At 44.5% G+C, this 21,034-nt stretch overlaps 1 protein-coding gene across 15 annotated transcripts in view; it reads left to right on the forward strand.

Moving 5' to 3' along the window:
• Window positions 1–21,034, forward strand: part of INPP4B (inositol polyphosphate-4-phosphatase type II B) — a 709,031-nt gene that overhangs the window by 623,090 nt on the left and 64,907 nt on the right. For 14 of the 15 annotated variants that reach the window (XM_072788249.1, XM_072788250.1, XM_072788263.1 and 11 more), the window contains 5 exons: window positions 4,450–4,622; window positions 5,526–5,649; window positions 6,881–6,998; window positions 11,666–11,806; window positions 16,765–16,862. In XM_072788249.1, the coding sequence (XP_072644350.1) occupies window positions 4,450–4,622; window positions 5,526–5,649; window positions 6,881–6,998; window positions 11,666–11,806; window positions 16,765–16,862 (654 nt within the window). The remainder of the gene's footprint in view (window positions 1–4,449; window positions 4,623–5,525; window positions 5,650–6,880; window positions 6,999–11,665; window positions 11,807–16,764; window positions 16,863–21,034) is intronic. The other variant, XM_072788252.1, reaches the window with a different exon arrangement.

Genomic DNA, 21,034 nt, shown 5'->3' on the forward strand with positions numbered 1-21,034 from the left:
CTGACAAATGACTGTGTTTCTCACAATGGCAGCGAAGAAGGGAGGGAAAATGATAAAAGGAAGACAGGCTAGCCTGTGTTAAATATAATACAGATCGACTTTTCGATTCCTGGGCCAGAGCCAAGAGATGCTAAAGATGGGCAAGGCCAGGGGGGCTCCAAGGGCGTTCTGAGCGGAGAGGAACATACTAGGCAGCCGGACCTCAGTGGGCACTTTTCTTTCCTTGATTATTCATCTATTACCTGATTAGCCTACATGCTGGGGGGGGCAGATACTGGGGGGCCCCGTGTGGGCAGGTGTCCAGGATCTGTGACCAAGGTGGGCCACCTGGATTATACTCCTGCAAAGGACTTCAGCTGTGAACTGCCCAGAGAGGAAGCCTCCTCACTGACCCCCAAGTCATGACATCCACATTGCAGGATCGCGCCGGGACGACGGGGCCCGCCCTCGGAGGGGACCCTGGCAGCTGTGTGCGGGTGACGGAGGACGCAGCTCCATCAGGCAACCAGGACTCGGAGCAGAGAGGGCAAAGCCTGCCACACCAGCCTAGAGGGTGGTGGACAGCACCGGAGGCCCTGTTGCCGCGTCGGCCCAGATCTCAGGGGCTGGATCGTCGCCGTCTTGAGGCCGCCCGAGGGGTTCAGCTTCCCCTGGAGCATCTGCTTCGCGAGCCAACCCTACAAGCTGGGCCCACTTCTTCTCTCTCTGCAGAGTAACAGCCTGCACACCTTCAGCTTCCTTCCCTTCCGAGTCTCAAAGTCGTGATAACACAGAGAGCGGTGGCTGCGAGCTTGCGGGGAGCTCATTACCTTACAGGAGCCACAAAGCCCAAAGGCCTGAAAAGAAGCCGGTGCCGAGGGAAGGCAGGCTCTGTGCGCTGCTGCAGCCGCGGCCCTCGGCTTCTGCCGCCTCTCGGGGAGCCTGAGCGTCCTCGGGCCCGAGCTCCGGGTGGCCTGCGGGCGGTGGCAGTGGGGCCTCGGGGGACCCAGGAGCAAGAGGCGGGCTGGCTAGTGGGCTCTGCGTGGCGGCCTTGGGCGACTCCCCAGGCCCCTGACCCCCAGGCCGCTGACCCCTAGGCTGCTGACCCCCAGGCTGCCGACCCCAGGCTGCTGACCCCAGGACATTGACCCCAATACACCGACCCCAGGCTGCTGACCCCAGGCCCCTGACCCAGACTGATGACGCCAAGGCCGCTGACCCCCAGACCCCTAACCCCAGGCCACTGACCCCAGGCTAGGCCCTCGCCAAGCCCCAGGCCTTGCGCATTTCCCTGAGGAAGGGCCCTGCTTGTTGGAGTCGGGCTCGGGGGCTTCCAGCGACCCACAGAGACCCAGACTCATCCTCCTGCATCTTCCCCTGTCACTGGAGGGAGCCCAGAGCCGGGGCCCCGGCCAGGGGGCCGGGGGTGCACGCCAAGCCCTGGGCCCGGGAGGGGCTGGTTCGGTGGCCGTGTGTGCGTGTGAGTGTGTGTGTGAGTGTGTGCGGGTGCGGGTGGTTTGTACAAAGAGTGAAAGTTGAAGTTAGAGGAGCTGAAGCGCGAGGCCCAGAGGGTAGGCCATGGCCTGTGACGGCCACCGTGGGCCCTGGGCTGCGGCTGTCCCTCTGGGAGAGAAGCCCGTGGCTTCCCGCCGCCGAGCCCGAGGCGCCCCTGCTCCGGCGCCTGCCCCCCGCCCGCCCGCCGGGTGCTACCCGGGACTGGCCCCCGGCCGAGGCGGACACGGCTCTGGGGAACGAGGCCCCGCGTGCTGTTAGCGTTGGGCCAGCCGCTGGTGCTCCGGGACCTCCGAGATCAGTGTGTCTAACAGGCTTCAGGTTTACTCTGTGCTTTCGAGAGGTTTCCCTTGGGTACGTGAGAGTGAGCAGGGGGCCAGGGGCCGGGGGCCGGGGGGGCTTACATCGTGACCCCAGCCAGGGCGGATGCTGCCCGCAAGCCCGCCCGGCGCCCCAGCTCCACTCTGTTGAGACCACAAATCACACTCCCTCCTTGGCGACACGATGGCAGCTTCGAGTAGGGCTCAGCCGGTGACGTCGGCGTGAGGCTAGGCCCCGCAGTGGGCGAGGACGCTGTCCTGGTGCAGGTGAAGAACCCCAGAGCCATCCCGAACCTAACTGCCACCCAGGGTCCGGCAAGAGATGCAGGCGCGCCCTGAAGTCACCCCCTCCCAACCAGGGGGAGCCGCCAGCCCGGCGGCACCCAGCAAGGAGCGCCACCCACCGCCCCGCCTCTACTCCCGTTGCAGGGGCTCCAGCGGCAGCCGCTCCCCGCAGCCCCAAGCACGGAATCCGCGCATTCTGCAGTCTGTTGTCTGGAGATGCAGCCCTGGGTCGACTTATTGCCGCCTTTGTTTTCCGAGCAGATATACGTGTGTGTCAGTGAACCAGCGTGTGTGGGGACGTCCGTATTGGGACGATGACAGTGGCGGAGAACGGGACCTAAAGACTCAAGTACGGCAAAACACAGGCATAAGGACTATCGCTTCTGGATGGCCTCCGACGCGCCGTCACGTGCCCTTTCACCTGTGCCAACGACGTAAAATTCAGGAGTTTCTCGATATTTGTTTAAAATGAACCGTTGTTCAGATTTTGACGTAGGCTGCCCACAAGTGAGTCCTTCGTTACGTGATTACGGATTCATTAGGCCTTCATCCCTTGCCCCTTTCGCTGGTGTTTACTCCCATTGCGTAACGCGTAATCCTACAATATCTTTAAATGATGACTCACAACGTTCCGAATGTATTTTGCATTAGAGCGTCGCATAAACGTTTACGTAAAATATTAAGAAGAAGCTCATCTTTTTATTAGGTTGTGGTCATTCATTACTCTTTCAACCATTTGGGTTTATTTCATTGGGTCCTATCACAACACAACGTAAAAATTACGACGTGACTGAAGATACGGCGCAGGTGTGATCACGATTCTTTTTATCGTTCGCCATGACTCTTCCAAGGTCTTAGCTGGCTGTTGACCGTTTATATCATTCACGGTGAAGCCTACGCTTTTGTGCTGAGATCAGATCATTTCAGATACTGAATTAGGATTAATTTTTCAGCATACCTTCCTTTCTACTAAATTTCTTTGTCATACTACTATTAACCTATTTATATGTTAAGGGGTTGTCACACAGTCCAGAACGTATCTGACATTTATCCAGGCCTCGATTTCCAAAATAATAACTAAAATATAACTTGTGTCTGTATCATATGCCAACATCATAATTATGTACTTGAAGCGAGTTACGTATCCAGACGTACAAAAAACTCAAGACGGTTCCAGTTTTGTATCCTGATTTAGAGAAAACCTATGTGAATTGTCAAAAACTTGATTTTGTCATGTTTATTTATCTAGATCTTCAATCTCTTTTGTTATATTTATTGTAACTTTACTCATTCAATTGAAACTGATTGAATATCTGATATATATATATGTATATATATATTAGACTCTATGCTAGGTTCAGGGATTAAAAAATGAATTCCTTACTGTCCATAAGCTCCCTTTCTTGCAGAGCAAATAATGTGTGGATAGTTCTAGAACAGTAAGAAAAAGGAATCGTGGGCACAAAAGTAAGTAACCCAAACTTCAGTAAGTGAGCGTGGGTGTGGAGCCGCAGGCTTCCTGCAGGTGGAAGTCCTAAGCTGAGTGTGCAGAGAAGAGGAAGCGTGTCAGGAGGATACGTAGAGGGAGTGCGCTCCGGGGCTGGAGATGGGATTTGCAAACAGGCTGAGGTGAAAGCTCAGGACAGGTCTGGGGAAATCGCGTTCTGCAGTTCACCTGGGACTCAGGACTGCGAGTGAGGATGTTGTGGGAAGTGAGGCTGGACAAGGAGGCCGAGGTCAGATAATGGAGGCTGTTTTGTGCTTTGGGAGGACTTCATTCTGAACGCTTTTGTGTTTTTAAGATCTTTAAAGTAGGGCAGCGAGGGGGTGAATGATGGGACGGGATTCCGAGTGCTTAGGAAGCCCCCTCCGGGGACTCGGGGGACGCTGTTGAGAAAGGGTTCCCGTAGGCTGTGACCGCAAGGAAAGGGAGAGTAGTTGATCCAGAGGAGACCGAGAAGTGATGGAGGCAGAGGGCGAGGCGACTGTCTGGTGGCTTCTGCAAGAGTAGAACTGGCCCAGTGCTCCCCAAGTGGAGACCGTAGAGGAACCAGGGAGACGTGGCCTCCACATGGAAGAGCCTGGCAGCACCGTCCACCAGGGCACAGGCGGCACGGACTGCGGGTGATGGGACGGAGAGGGGGAGTCCAGTGCGGTCACCCCACAGTGCACCCCGCGGAGAGCCAGCGGGCGGCCGCAGGCCCCTGGAGTCGGGGGCGCTGCCCTCGGAGCCCTTCAGGTGCAACTGCTGCGAATCCTTGCTAGTAGGCACACCTTGATAGGAGTGGTAAATGGGCGCCGTCCCCCACGACGGGCATCTGTGCCCCTTCTGACCCCCCCTCCCTCCCCGCAGAGGACTGGTACGAGCAGTTGTGTCCCCTCATCTGCGCCCTCAAGGACTGCATGGGAGAAGTGGTGAACCGAGCCAAGCAGTCCCTGGCCTTCGTGCTCCTGCAGGAACTCGCGGCCGGCTTGCCCCAGTGCCTGATGCTCACCCTCAGGAGGGACGTCGTCTTCAGCCAAGCAGTAGGTGCCTCTTGTCGCGCGGCGCGGGGACCTTGTCGGGCGGCCAGGGAGGCCTTAAGTACGTGTTTGTGCAAACAGGTGGCCACGTCTCTGAACGTGTGTCCTGCTCATGGCGCAAGAGAAGGCCGCCCACCCCGTCACCACCGGGGTCGGCTCACAGCGCCCAGCGGAGGGACAGGGGTGGCTGCCGCACACCGACGTGGTGCCGGGGCCGGCCAAGAGCTGCCTTTGCAGTCTCCCATTCACTCGGCTCCCTCCAGAATCCCAGGACGGGGCCTCATAATGATCTCTCTTCGGTTTTGTTTATAAAATAAGTTTGTAGGGTAGTAATGCTTACGGGCAAGGTTTAGCAAGACCAAGCCTACGCCGTGACATGGAGCCGGCCTCCATCGCGACGGCTGTCCCAGTGATTGCTTGTGTCAGGCATACACTTGCTGGTGCACGTACAAAGAGTACAATAACATAGAACAAAATAAAGGGAATACTGGTCTTGTGAGTCCCATGAACCTATGGATATGCCTTTGTGAAAAGATAGTTTTACACCCACAGCCACAGCCGAGTCTTACAGACACGCACGCGGGGGAAAGGAGACTCTTTTCTAAAAAGGGATCTTTTAACCACACTGTCCGGGTCCCCCACTAGCTCATGGCTGTTTCACACACTTGAAAATTGTCATTAAATCTGTGATGCCAAAAAAAAAAAAAAAAAAAAAAAAAAAAAAAAAAAATCTGTGATGCCAAAAAAATAAAAATAAATAGAAAAATAAATAAAATAAATAAATCTGTGATGCCTCAGAAATCTTAAATATTTTTCAATTAAAGTTTGCTGATCCCAATTTCTTCAACGACTTTCTTGGGTTTTTTTTTTCCTCCTTTTTTTTTTTTCTTTTTTTTTTTTTTGTAGCTTGCTGGATTGGTGTGTGGTTTTATCATCAAACTACACACGAGTTTGCATGACCCTGGCTTTCTGCAGCAGCTTCACACCGTGGGATTGGTGGTACAGTATGAAGGACTGCTGAGTACCTATAGTGAGTATCGCTTTAGTACCTGTTAACAGTCACCGTCTCACGCATCAGGATATTTGATCCACAGATTCTGTGGTTAACCATAAAAATGAGGAATAACCCTCAATGACATCAGGCATTACAGAAATAACGTGACTTTCAGTCCTTTGCATTCATTCACCTTGTAACTGTACTCTTACCCCGTTTTTTGAGGATGGAATTATAGATTATCTCATGGAGTAGGAGTAGTGGAGCCCTGAGCAGCCATCTGGCTTTTTTAATATGAAAAGCCCTTTGCCAACATAGTTTCAATGACTAGATTTTTAAAGTCCCAACTCTGTATTGTCTAGAGCTGCGCTGTTTAATACAAAGCCTGGTGTGGCTGTTGAGCACTTGAAATGTGTCTAGTCCAAATCAACGTGTACTTAACATGCACACCAGATTTCTTTTTTTTTTAATTTATTTTTTATTGGTGTTCAATTTGCCAACATACAGCGTAACACCCAGCTCATCCCATCAAGTGCCCACCTCCCCTTCCACCACCCCTAGTTCGTTTCCCAGAGTTAGGGGTCTCTCATGTTCTGTCTCCCTTTCTGATATTTCCCACTCATTTTTCCTCCTTTCTCCTTTATTCCCTTTAACTATTGTTTATAATCCCCAAATGAATGAGACCATATCATGTTTTCCTTCTCCAATTTCACACCAGATTTCAAAGACGAGTAAAAACTTGTTTTATAGTAATAATTCATAATTTCAAATTGATTTATAACTGAAATGATATTTGGGACATGCTGGGTTAGAGTGACATATATTATTAATTTTACCTTGATAAATTTTGCGCTTTTAAAAATATGGCCACCAGGAAATTTGAAATCATATATGTGGCCTGCGTTACATTTGTACTGGGTATTGAGGATCTACTTCTGTTTCTAGAAATTAAATATCAGTCCCGCCAGTGGAAAGAGAGCTGCATGATACTCCAGTTCATAAAGGAGTTAAAACTTCCCTGTAGACTTCCAGCAAGTGTGCCCATTCTTCTCTCCCCCAAAGGGTACTTGGGCTGCTGGAGTCCACTGAAATGGTTCTTATTTCACTGCTGAAAGCCTTCAGCCTCCGAGGAGAAGTGTTTAGAGTATATTCACTGCATTCGGAAACTCATTCACTAAAGCGCTCGAACAAATCCCAGCAGGGAGGTATAGTACCAAGTGACATTTTCTTTAGTGAGTTTGCAACAACGCACCTTTTCCGCATGTAGGTGATGAAATCGGGATGCTGGAGGACATGGCTGTTGGCATCTCAGATTTGAAGAAAGTTGCATTTAAAATCATCGAAGCCAAATCCAATGATGTCTTGCCAGTTATAACAGGAAGGCGGTAAGTGGTGCCCATTTCCAATGAGACCAAGCTTTGTTAGATATTTGTCTTAACTCTTGACAGAGGAGCCAAGGAGAATTAAGGTTTGGTTTGGACATTTTTCTTTTGTCTTTTTTCCTACTTAGTGAGAAATGAATGTAGGTGCCATAACAGGAAGATCTTGAAAAGATTCTAGAAGGTTCACGAACGTGTGTAAATTTTGTGGTAGCGAATTGAGCATAGTAAGGCTCCCCCCTGAAATAGGAGGAATTTAGAAGAACAGCAGGCATGAGAAGAACATTCCTCTCTTTCTTATTATCTAGTCCAAAGCTCCGGGTGTTTTTACTTTTGCTGGAATCATTTGGTTAATAGCGTTATAATTCTTAAAGTGACTTTATATTAAATTCTGTTAAAAGCAGCAACATTTTAGAAAAGATCTATTTCTGTGTCAGGGCCATATACCACCGTTTTTCTTAATTATTTTTGACAATTCACTCACAGACTGAGATTTCTGAGAATGGTTTTAAATAAATAGCATCGAAGGTCAGCGAATGATGGGCAAAATATCAGAAATAATTAAGAAAAATGATGGCGTGTAAAATAGACCTCCAACAGAAGAATTATATTCCATGGTAAATCATTTCAGTCACAAGTCCACCAAATGGTGACCATTCTGGCACTAGCGCTTTTAAATGCTGCATGAGGATATCTGAAATTTGAAACATTCTTAGATCACAGCGAAAAAATATGAGCATGCGAAAGAGAAAGCCCTCCTCATGCTGGAGAGAGATGGAGAAAGAAGTAAGTTATTGTAAAAGTCCAAACTCACTTGCTTTCTTGTCTGTAGTCAACAGATGATCCTATATTTTGAATATTTTAGAACAAATATTCTATATTTTGCATGAAGGATGCTCAGGGACACATGATTGAATGAAAGGTGACCATTTCATATACATAAAGAAAAAAAATATCCTCATGGAACTAAATATTTCATCTGTGCACTCATGCTTAATTTTCTGTGCATTGGAAGAAAGAAGAATAAATGTGCTCATACACACACCTGGAAAATAGTACCGTTCCGTATTACTGTGGGGATTATCAAAAGTGGGAACCTGATATTTCTATCGCGATTGATAGGGGAAGTTTATCGGGCCATTTTGCATAGGCAGGGTACAGACGCTTTTCCTGAGGAGTCTGCAGGCTGGATCTGAGTTCAAAAGCTGTGAAGCAGATGTGAGTGGAACTCCTAGGATGGCAAAGTGAGCGGCTTAGCAAGTCCTGTCTCCAGGATTTGGAGCGACTTTGCAATTGGACACAATTGTCTAAAACAGCCACCTTGAGACTAAGGAGATAAGTCGACTGTGCACACGAACTTACAAGTACTTATTAATGAGAAAGCAGTGAACGTTGGCTCAGACGTTTGGTGTCTGCGGCACTCTTGCCCAGAGTCGCTCCCGTGGAACCCAGCTCCGTCAGCAGAATTTTACGGGGGCAACGCAGGCTGAAGAGACCAGCAGGTTCACCACCAGAGGAAACGGACTTGATTTGGATTGGAAAGCAAAAAAAAGCACACTCCTGAAAAGTTGCTGGAAACAGTAATGATTTAGACAACAATTTCCTTCACAGTAGCATCCAAAAGAATAATTACATCAGGCCAAATTTAACAAAGTACTCTAAGAATTGTACACAGAACACGCAAAATCGTGCTTAGAGAAATTAATAACATCTGATAAGCAGAAAGACAGTCCGTGTTCCCAGATTAGGATACTCAATATCGTTTAGATGGCAGTTCTCCACAAACCGATCTATAGATTCATGCAATTGCTGTCTAAATCCCAGTAGTCTTTTGTGCAGAAATTGGCAAGCTAAACCTAAAATCTGTATGGAAATGCAAAGGACCCAGAATTCCAAAAACAATTTTCTAAAAGGACAAAAGAAGACTTACACTTTCTGATCTCAAAACTTAATATAAAACCACAATAATGAAGACCCAATAATGAAGTACTGGCATAAGCACACACATCTAGATCAATGGAACGGACTTTAGAGCCCAGATATAAACTACTATCTTTAGGGTCAATCGATTAGTGACAAAGGTGCCAAAGCCAATAGAGGTGCCATTCTCCAATAGAGAATGGAGAGTCTTTTCAAGGAAATGTTTCTGTGACGATTGGTTATCCATACGCAGGAAAAGTCATTTAGAACCTCGACTTACATCATACACAAAAAACCAACTCATGATGGATCACTGGTCTAAATGCAAGCTAAAACTATGAACCTCCTAGGAGAAAATATTTCTTTTTTTTTTTTTTTTTTTTTTTGAGAAAATATTTCCAAGTTGGGTAAGGGAAAGAGTTCTTCGATAGGACCCAAAATTCTAGATTCATAAAATACACAATTTGATGGATAGAATTTAGTCAAAATCATAAACTTTGAAGGAGCAAAAATGTCATTAAGTAAATGAAAAGACAAGCCAGATTGGGAAAATACCTGCTAATCATACATCCTATAAAACACTTGCGTCCAAAAAGAATAATAAAATAAAATAAAATAAAATAAAATAAAATAAAATAAAATAATAAAGTAAAATAAAATAAAATAGTAAAGTAAAATAAAATAAAATAAAATAAAATAAAATAAAAAAAATAAAATAAAATACTTGTGTCCAGAATATATAAGGAAATCTGACAACTCAACAATTATAAGACAAAAAACCCAGCTTAAAATTGGGCAAAGATTTGAATATATATTTTGCCAGATAAGACCTATTATCAGGGGCTTATATCCATATGGAAACACAGTCAACATCATTAGTCATTAGGAGAATGCAAATTAAAGCCACAAGTAGATACCACTTCACTCACAGTAGAAATCATCATAATCAGAAAGTCAGACAATCACAAGTGTTTGCAAGGATGTGGAAAACCCAGAACCCTCACGTTGCTGGGGGGCATGTCGCATGGTGCTGCCACTTTGGAAACAATTTGGCAGTTTCTTAACAAGTTAAACCTAAAAATTACTATATGACTCTTAGGTATGTACCTAAGAGAAAATGAACCCATATGTCCACAGAAGAACGAATGCATTATTCATAACAGTCCAGCTGCGAAGTATCCCAGGCAGCCATCAACTTGTGGGTACGTAAGCAAAACGTGGTGTATCTATGCAATAAGGTGCTGTACCCAGGAATAAAAGGGAACAGACTCCTGAAACATGCTGCTGTCTGATGACTTCAAAGTCATGGAGCTAAATGAAAAACGCCAGACACAGAGGACCACATACTCTGTGATCCCGTCTACATGAAATATGGAAAGCAGAAAAATCTGCAGATAGAACATAGATCAGTGGTTTCCCGGGGCTGGCAGCAGGCACACAGGCTTGAGAGATTTTTTTTTTAGGGTGATGCAAATGTTCTGAAACTGGATTATACTCAGGATTGCACAGCTCCATACATTTGCTAAAACTCAGAGTCATACACACTTAAAGTGGATGAGTTTATGTTGCTGATGATTTAACAGAGCTGACAAAAAGTCATCGTGACCCATTATATAATGCTTCACCTTCAGCGCGACCTTTACACGTGGGCGGACTCATGGATTCTTCTCGTAGTCTTGAAAGACTTGGAATAAATAAACATCAGCCCTCTGTGAGCCAGGCTTTTGTTAGGGGCGCTGAGAGCAGTTTCAAAAAGAAAGATAATGTGTCCATTCATGTGGGGGTAGCGCTAAGATCCCTGCCTGCTGGATTCACGGTATGTCCTGGTTCTCTTGTCCGAAGCCCAGGTAAGGAGCAAATCTCAGAGTCCGTTGTACCGCGTAGTACGCGTCAGGATTGTCATGCTAGAAAACTAAGAATATTTTCACAAAGAGCCTCACTAATTGTCCTGTGCTTCTTTTCCCAATACATATACTGCCATCCCGGCACTATATATAGCTCCAGAAACACATGGATTTTCATAAATTCTGAGCAAAACTCTCCACATTTCAATAGTCGGTTCACACTGCATCAGAAGATGTCAAGTTTAAAAATACACAAGCAGCTATTGTTGACCATGTTCTGTGAATCCTAATTTAAATTTTCAGCACTGAACATGAGGGGTAATTTTTACTGGAAATTTCCAATGGAAAAAAAGAAAAAAAAAAAAGCTCTTGTTGCAAAAATGGTCAGGAACCCCCAAAGGCTGCATCTTAAGTAATGAAACCATTCCATTTCCATCACGCCGTCACCACCGGGGAGGCTCATCAGTAGCCACCACACTCAGGCCATGCTCAAAACTATCGTAAATGATTTGATTTGCTTCACTCGTTTCACTGTGTTGAAAAAATCCATCATTAAAGTACTTCTCTTATTCTTGAGACTGACTAGGTCTTAAAAATAATTAAGAAAATCACTGTTGAGTCTCATCTGCACGTGGCCCGGTATACGAATGAACTAGACGTCCTCCCTTTTCTAAAGGCGCTCAGAGTAATGGAGAAAAATTCTAAAAATGCAAATAGTTGTCCACGCCGGGTCACTTCAGAGTGAAGGGAAGGACAGGGCCATTGTGTGACTTAGTAGCGGAAAGGAGGCAGCAGCCGATAGCCGCAGCGGCTCTGTGTTCCAGCCGCGAGATGGTTCTTTCTGCCGACGCGGACATAGGGCGAGTGGAGTAAGCCCCGCGTCCCCTCTCTGTCCTCTGCTGTCCCCAGCGAGCACTACGTGGTGGAGGTGAAGCTGCCGGCGCGGATGTTTGAGGTGCTGCCCCCGCCGGTCAGGGAGGGCCAGCTGCTGCACGTGCACCCCGTGCTCTTCAACGTCGGAATCAACGAACAGCAGACGCTGGCGGACAGGTGAGCCGGGCCGGGGGGGGGGGGGGGGGGGGGTGCCGCGTGGCCCGGGCCAGGTGTTAGGACCCTGCCCTGCGGGCTGCGGGCGGGGCTCAGAGGGGCTCGAGCTGGCCTCTCCCCTCGTGTCGTCCCACGTTGCTCCGCAGCAGACAAAACCCACGGTTCACGATTGCTGGCCCACCTCCGACGTAAGCGTGGCAAAGGGAAGAGGGGAGTGTGGACGCCAGGGCCGGATTGTCCACGTGCAGCGGCTCGTTCGTGTTTGCAGGTGCCGTGTGCGCGTCCCCTTGGAGGACTGTCCGCGTTCACGGGCGCCTCAACACTGTGACCTCAGCGAGTTGTGTCCGACTCCCTGGACCTAGAGCACAGTCCTTTATCCCCTTTTGTTTTGATTACTAAAGCAGTGGTTCTTTTTTTTTTTTAATAATAAATTTATTTTTTATTGGTGTTCAATTTGCCAACATAAAGCAGTGGTTCTTAGGAGACGTTAGCACATCACTTCGTAATTACCTGCCAGTCCAGCCGCACGTGTTTGTACATAGTCCCATGAGTTGCTGTCAAACACATTTATTTGAATGGAGGAATTACTTCTGTATCTTAAGTGGTTCACATGTAGACATTATTGAAAATGTGCATGAGACTTCAAGTTCGTAGAATACATTTTGAAAAGATTTTGGAGAAAGAAGCCGCCATCCTGCTGTGAGGCCTGGCTGGAGACGGTGCCCTGCAGGCAGGACTTTGGGAGAGGTTGATACTCTTCTATATTTAAAATGCTTTCTTAAAAATAATTTTTTTAAATGCTTTCTTGTCTGTAACTCACCCTCCCAATGTCTCCAGTTTAAAGGCACCGAGCAGGGCAGCCTGGGGGGCTCAGCGGTTTAGCGCCGCCTTCAGCCCAGGGCATGATCCCGGGGTCCCGGGATTGAGTCCTGTGTTGGGCTCGATGCATGGAGCCTGCTTCTCCCTCTGCCTGTGTCTCTGCCTCCCTCTCTCTCTCCCTCTCTCTCTCTCTCGAACAAATAAATAAAAAAATCTTCAAAAAAAAGGCACCTAGAGTATTCTTTGCCATGACTTGCTAAGTGTGTCTTAATCTTGTACCAACGTCTTATTTTTTTTTTTTTTTTCAACGTCTTATACTAAATTAAAGACGCCACTACATTTATAGTCCTCTTGAATTTCAATGGTGATCAAAAAAAAAAAATCAATGGTGATCAAGGTGCCTGTCTTTATCTGTCCTCTTCCAATGATTTTGCCTTCTCTCCTGCTTATCCAAAAGATATTTCCTGGACAGCATAGGTTTTCATGATTCTTACTTGTCAGTCACAGAATTAGGTGGCAGCTCTGTATTTCAGGTTTAATTTCAAATCGCGTAGAAGCCATTAATCTCTTTTCTTATAGTATGCATAAATCAGAATATAATTTTGTTCACTGTGTTGTACAAGTTTTCCTGGGTAATTGAGCGCTTTTGCATGTCAGTACCTGAAGTCGGATTATATTTTAGTCGTCTATACACATGCGTCCCACAAGCAAGCCAAATGGTCGAGCTGAAGGATATTTATGGATGCAAATTATTCAATTTGGGGGGTGAAAACCCACAGCACTCTAAATTAATTGTCTCTTCTTTGATACAGTGGATTACAGAGTGTTTGGGGCTTGAATTAATAAGTTAAGGCCTGTGAGTATGGTCTTGAGAGAGATGCGAGAGTTCCCATTTACAGACTTGTCTAGGAAGAGTTAGCCGTGTAGTTACCGTTGTATTTTCAAGCCCTCTATTTCAGCTCAGGTCTCGGTCTCAGGGTCATGACACTGAGCGCTGCATCAGATTTTCTTAAGATTTTCTCTCTCCCTCTCCTTCTGCCCCTCTCCCTGCCTCACACTCTGTCTCTCTCTCTCAAGAAAAGATGGATAAATAGATAGATGAATGGATGAAATAGAAGATCCCTTCCCTTCCTTCTCTCTTATCTCTCTTGACTATTTGATATGGATATTTTTATATATATATTTTATATATGGATTTTATTTTATATTTTTATATTTTACACATGGATGTCCGTGTGTGTGTGTACATGCACACACACACACATACACTTTTTTTCATATCTGGGAGTTATTATTTTTTTTTTATTATTTATGATAGTCACAGAGAGAGAGAGAGAGAGGCAGAGACACAGGCAGAGGGAGAAGCAGGCTCCATGCACCGGGAGCCCGATGTGGGACTCGATCCCGCGTCTCCAGGATCGCGCCCTGGGCCAAAGGCAGGCACCAAACCGCTGCGCCACCCAGGGATCCCATATCTGGGAGTTATAAAGACACATTAGACTTGAAAAGGAGACAAAATGGCAAAGTAGAGGAAAAACTCAAAGGAGAAGCTGGAAGGTCGGCACTCTGATACCGATCTGAGTCAATCACTTCCTTGCTCTTCTCTGAACCTTATTTCTCTGATTCTGAATTTTGAGCTTTACCAGGCAACCTCTATCTACAAGTTAGGTATGCTGTATAATCCAGCTGTAATATTTTACTCCCTATTTATCCATTGCCAAAACGTAGGCTTTGTGTATCCATTCTGAATTAAGCACGTACTGATGACTCTGGGTTACCGTAACAAAATGCCTCAGACTGGGTGGCTGAAACTGCAGAAATGTATACGCCATAACACCAGAGGCTGAGAATTCCAAGGTCAAGGTTCCCAGGCAATTTGGCTTCTGGTGAGAACTCTCTGACTTTCTCCCTGTGCGTTCACTTGACCTCCTTTTTGTGTACAAAGAGAGAGGTGAGCTCCCTGGTGTCTCTTCTTACAAGGACACACTAATCCTATTAGATGAGGGCCCCCACCCTCATGACCTCACTTAACTTCAATTACTTCCTTAGAGGCTCCATCTCCAAACACAACTACTGAGAGTTAGGGCTTCAAAATGTGATTTTTTGTGGGGGAGGACACGAACATTTAGTCCAAAACAATGATATTACCCCAGCAAGGTGATATTTTAAAAATACCATTTGATTATCATGTCTGAAAAAGTTAAGATTATATTTCAGAGTTCATAGAGAAACTCTCCAGTAGATTGTCCTGGGTCTGTATTCCTATTCTCCAAGTTTAACTCAATATAGATATTGAACATTGGCCTTGCACCTGTCACTGCCAAGCTGTGACACATAGAGAGCATGCAGTGTAACAAGATGGGTGGACGTGATCCCCGTCTTAAAAGAACTTACCATCCCATAAGGAAGCCATATCGGCATGTAATACGTTGCAGTTCAACTCATACAATAAGCAAAGATGTGGAAGGGGCAGGAATAATGGAGGAAAGAAGGTGATTCATGGATGGGAGAGGAATTCCTCAGAGAGGTGTCACGGAGTATGCGAACCTCTCACAAAGCCTGAAGGCTGAATTGATCAAGCAGACAAGGAAGAGAAGACGTTCTAGGTAGAGGGAGGATAGCGTGTGGAAAGTTCCAAAGGCATCTGTATGCCGCTGGTGAGGGGGAAGAGTGTAAGTAAATTCCCACAAGGGGTTTTGGAAACCTTTGTGGAGAAGGTAGACGCCAAACTAAGGAGATTAGGCTGTGTCTTTACAGGGAGAGAAGCAGCCGTGACGTGTGAGTGAGCTGATAGGAAGAACAGGCATCAGATTCACTTCTCCAGCTGCACGTGCAGCTCCTGGCACACAGTTGATGTCAAATAAATATTTGTTGAATGAATGAATGGTCTGACCATGACCATTCTATCCTGGTAAAGGATAGACCAGAGGGGACGAAACCGAAGGCATAGTGCTTGGATATTTCGGAGGCTTTATATCCAGTCAAGAGTGGATATAATCAAGCGCCTAATAATGACGGTGTTACAGATAAAGAAGAAAAAAATTGCCAGGCATGTGAGAAGATCAATGAGTAGAGGATGGGGTGGAGAAAAGAGAGGAAATCCAGAAGGGTGCCTAGACTGTAACCTGAGTTAATGGCGAATATTGGAGACGTGTTTAATCCTAAACAAAAGGAGGAGGTGGATTCAGTTTGGGCTTATGTTGCCTTTGAAGTGGGGCTGGATAACCTACACTGATATCTGGAAATACAGATTTGGATGGAGATACCTGTTGGAAGCCATTTACATACCATCCTTTTCGACAGAGACAACTTGGCCATAAGCTTAAATCTGGGAAATGCTTAAAGAACACACAAGGTCAGTGATATACACAGAGTTTGTTGTTGAAGAGGCGCAAGAGCACTACTACAAAGGCTGTCCGCCTTCACGCTGTGGACAGAAAATAAATGTTGGGGGCATCTGGGTGGCTCAATTGCTTAAGCATCCCGCTCTTGATTTCAGCTCAGGTCATGACCTTGGGGTCGTGAGATCAAACCCCACCTTGGGCTCAGTGCCAGGCCTGGCACCTGCTTGAGAGTCTCTGTCTCCGTCGCCCTCTGCCCTCCCCTGCCTGTCTGTCTCTCTCCTTCTCCCTCCACCCTCTGGAGGCTGTAGGGTCTATGTGTGCCTACAGCAGTTGGCAGTGTGTACAGTCTGCATGCAGCCAAGTGTCTAGTTTTAGTGTCCTGGACCCTCCCTCCAGCTGTCATGAGTGACGAGGAAGACTGGAGGCATGAAAAAGAAGAGGCAGGGTTTTTTACACTGCAGAAATACCACCCTGCAGAGGTAGGCAGGCTAACGTTAACTGCATACCAGTTACGCCCAAGCACAGGAGCCGGTGTTATAGATGTGCTTTTTCATCCCAGTCCACATGTGATAATTGTTAAAATAGCTTGGCATATGGAAAGGGATTGATGGAATCAGGACCAGAAGAAACTGGAGTGAATTTAAATAACCATTGTGTGGTGTAGCTTAAAAAAAAAGAAAAAAGAAAAAAAGACTCCCTTAGGAAACTATTGCCATCTACTTAAAAAGGAGAGGTAAAAACTATTACTTTCAGAAGCTTCTTTATAACCCATGACTGTTTTCTTGGTTCTATTTTTAGGTTTGGAGATGTCTCTTTGCAGGAAAGTATCAATCAGGAAAATTTTGAACTTCTAAAAGAATATTACGCAGTATTTATGGAAAAGATGCCTCCTGATTGTAAGTATGCCATTTTCAGAAAGCAACAGTAATAATTTCTTGATTATAGATTTTCAGGACAGGTCAGACATAGAGGTCAATGGGAGAAAGACGCATGGGGTGAGGATGGGAGAGAAACTTTGAGATTATCTGAAACCAAGAAGTCTGATTGCCAAGTTGGCATGGCTGACACCTGCCTTGATTGCACTCTTCGTGTCCTGCTGCTCATGCTAGGACGTTAATTTCAGTGCCACTGGAAAATACCAAAAATCTAAAATAAGGCGCTCATAATTAGAAATCTCAGTTGAGTTCAATAAAAATTTTATACAATTCTTAACCATAAAGAAGACTTTGAGAAATGTTTAACTTCCTAGGGCCCCTTGGGTGGCTCAGCAGTTGAGCATCTGCCTTTGGCCAAGGGCGTGACCCCGGGGGCCCCGGGATCGAGTCCCTCATCAAGCTCCCTGCAAGGAGCCTGCTTCTCCCTCTGCCTGTGTCTCTGCCTCTCTCTGTGTCTCTCATAAATAAATAGATAAATCTTTAAAAATGTATATTTAACTTCCTAGTGTATAATCTACACCTGATAGATTGCACAAATACAAGGAGGAAATCAGATAAAATACAAGTTCTACAGGTAATAAAATGCAATATGGACCAAGGAACTAATTCATTCAATATAGTCATTACAATATTTATGTGAAACTATTAAGGCATCCAGGCCTACACAAATGTATTTAACACTTTGGAATAGTTTGTGTTTGTGTCATTGTTCAGTTCTTTTTCCCTCAAAATTAAGCACATAACATTTAAGCAGTTCATAACCGCAGAATCAAAAATGTACTTGGAGCTCATCAATCAGTAGTAGAAATATGTTGAAGTATTGAGATATTTACATGATGAGAAACTAAGTTTTAATAAAGTAGGGAATATTTTAATAATTTTAACCAAAAACTGTAATAAAACTCTACGTGTCATCTAATCACTGGCAATTTGTTCACTCATCTGTATTCTTTTTTTTTTTTTTTAAGATTTTATTTATTTATTTTTTTTTAATTTATTTTTTATTGGTGTTCAATCATCTGTATTCTTATATTTAACTTGAAAAGCCTTCCATGACACACCATTTAGGACTTTTCAGAATCCCAGTGAATCTTACATCAAAATATTATAATGGCACATGTAAGTTCAAGTGTGGATAGTTTGAAAATTTCACCTGCAGGGTTTTTTCCACCTGTGGTTTTTAAATTATTTTATTTCACATAAAATATTATTTTTTATGCCAAAATCAAATTAAGTACGGGAGACTTTTTGGCAGCCAGTGTACTTGTGAATTCTAAATTTAATTACTTGAAAAGTTAATAATATAAACAAAACTATTTTGTGTAAGTAACTAATGAAAAAAGGTTTATTTTAACTTGGATGTAGGTGGGTAATTCTTTTTTTATGAGTCACCTGAAATTTGGAAGGAATTCTCAGAATTTTTTTTTTTTTTAATTCTCAGAATTTTTATAAATGACTCGATTTCTGTCCTTTTAAAGCATGGTCATGGGACAAGCAGGATCAGCATCACATGGGAACCTGTTAGCAATGCAAATTCTCAGGCCTCTCTGCAGGTTTATTGAGTTTGTCATACAATCTGTTTAATAAACCTTCCAGGTGATTTCTATTCCATAGTAATGTTTGTGAACCAATGATATGCCATAGTTACTCAAAATATATATTATATTTAAAATTAGTTTCTTAGCAAAGTCTGTGAAGGACTTCGATACTGTATATATAAAACTATCATGTCACCTTAAAAAGAAATGTGGATGAGTCTTTGTTGAAATATGTATAAGTCACGAGTAACTTATTGTCTGAGATACGAAATTTTTTTAAAAATGCCTGCTTTCAAGTCATTTAAACTCATTCACAGGAACATAAGTTCAAAAAAATTTGAAAAACATGAGGCCTCATAGAATATTCTGCTAATTAACTATAATTAAGTGTGTTTACAAGGGATCCCTGGGTGGCGCAGAGGTTTAGCGCCTGCCTTTGGCCCAGGACGCGATCCTGGAGACCCGGGATCGAATCCCACATCGGGCTCCCGGTGCATGGAGCCTGCTTCTCCCTCTGCCTGTGTCTCTGCCTCTCTCTCTCTCTATGTGACTATCATAAATAAATAAAAAAAAAAAAAAAAAAAAGTGTGTTTACAACTTGTAAATATATTTCATCCTTGAAAACAGGGTGGACTTTTGCATCAAACCAATTATATTTTGTTGGTTAGACAATTGTCTCAACACCCTGAGTTTTTCCTGATATTTTGTTTCCTTCTATGTCAACATATTTTTGAGACAATGCTGTCATGGATATCGCACAGAATTCCGTGATTTTACTTTGGTTGTTTTCCATAACAGAAGTCCAAACCTGATCTGTGTAATAATACTGACACATGTAGGGTTAACTCCTCATGCAGAAGTGTAACTCAAGCATCATTTGAGTTGCACTCTGTTCAAGGAAGGAACTATAAAATTTTATTAATAATGTGAACAGAAGTTAAACTCTTTGTAAGGAAGAAATAATTACCATCCTGGATCATACCCATAATTCATATAAGCCATTATTTTTCTTTCACAATGAAATTAAGGGATAATTTGTGTCAATGGCAAAAGGATAAGTTAATCCTCTAAACACATGACTTTCACTTATTAATCCTTTCTGGATGTGCTGCCCATTAATTTAGTAACCCTGGTTTTTTCCCCCATGATTTATTAATTACATAGTTGAATTCTACATGTTTTTCCGGTCAATAATTTCCCTTTCTTTCTGAAAGAATTTTTTTTATTTATTTATTTATTTATTTATTTATTTATTTATTCATTCATTCATTCATTCATTCATTTATCTATTTATCTATTTATTTAATTTAATTTATTTATTTGAGAGACAGAGAGAATGAGAGAGAAAGTTCAAGCGGGGAGAGGGAGAAGAAAACTCTTCACTGAGCAAAGAGCCTGACGCCAGACTCGATTCCAGGACTCTGGGGTCATGAGCTGAGCCGAGGGCACACACTTAACCAACTGAGCTACCCAGGCGCTCCTCCAAAAGAATATATTTTTTGCCCTTAAGAGATGTCCCCTTTCGTGATACTGGGATTGAATGAATAAATCCATTTCAATGTGAGGAAACATACATGATGGGAGACTGTCCATAAGTACAAGGAAAGAAGGAATAAAGAACCCACAAAAAATGGAGGGATTGTCAGAGATTGAGGGTCATCAAGCATCTCTGTAGTTAAGTGAGAAGCATTCCATCCAGAACAAGGTAAACAACAACACATGCACAGATGAATTACAAGGAAAGATTCAAGAGAAGCTGTTGGATTTGGTGATTAGGAGCACAGATGACATTCCATGGAGTCATTTACACAGAAGCATGGAATGGAAACCATTTAAGAAGAGCATCTGTGTCGTACAAGTAGACGAGCGAAAGCCACCCTCCCAGGAAGGTTTAGAGTGACACAAAGAATGAAAAGATAGATTGAAAGCAGTAGAATCAAAGAAGAGGGTTTTCCTCCTTTGCTTCTCTTTAGTCTCATTTTCCAAGACAGATGAAAAATTTAAATTTAAAATTTTAAAGATGCAGAAATTGCAGGACAGTGGCAAGGGGCTGCACATCTGCTCGGGACTCTGCCCAGAAGTCTCTAGCCAGCAGCCCACCCGGGGCCCCGAGGGAGTGGAGGGGACTATGCCTCCCTAGTGATAACAGAGACACAACATTAGGAGGAGAGAAGGAGCATTCTGGCTTTTAGGAAAAGAAATCGGCCATGCCTGGCTGCCGTCCCTATAACAGCCCAACAAATCCAATAAAAGGTCACGGATAATTCCTTAAGATCACTGTTCTGAGTAAATAAGGTTTGGAAAGAGGCCAGGTGTCGTTTAGGCTGCTGGTCTACCGCTGTCAGGTCTTCCTGGTCCCCTGAGAGCTACAGAGGAAAATGCCCTGAAACAGGAGTCTGCTCACACACATTGGACTCACTTTAAAAGTCAGATTGGTCATGGTTTTCCCTGATATCCAGTCAAATTCTTTTTAACATAACCATTAAAAATAATTCTTTAACTATAATTTGTAAAAGCCGTGCATGAATGTCAAGCACTCTGATGTCTAGTTTTGTCAGGCCAAGATTTATTTAACGGGGTGCAATTTATTTGAAC

The sequence above is a fragment of the Canis lupus genome, chromosome 20 (assembly GCF_048164855.1).
Source record: "Canis lupus baileyi chromosome 20, mCanLup2.hap1, whole genome shotgun sequence".
Lineage (NCBI taxonomy): Eukaryota > Metazoa > Chordata > Mammalia > Carnivora > Canidae > Canis > Canis lupus.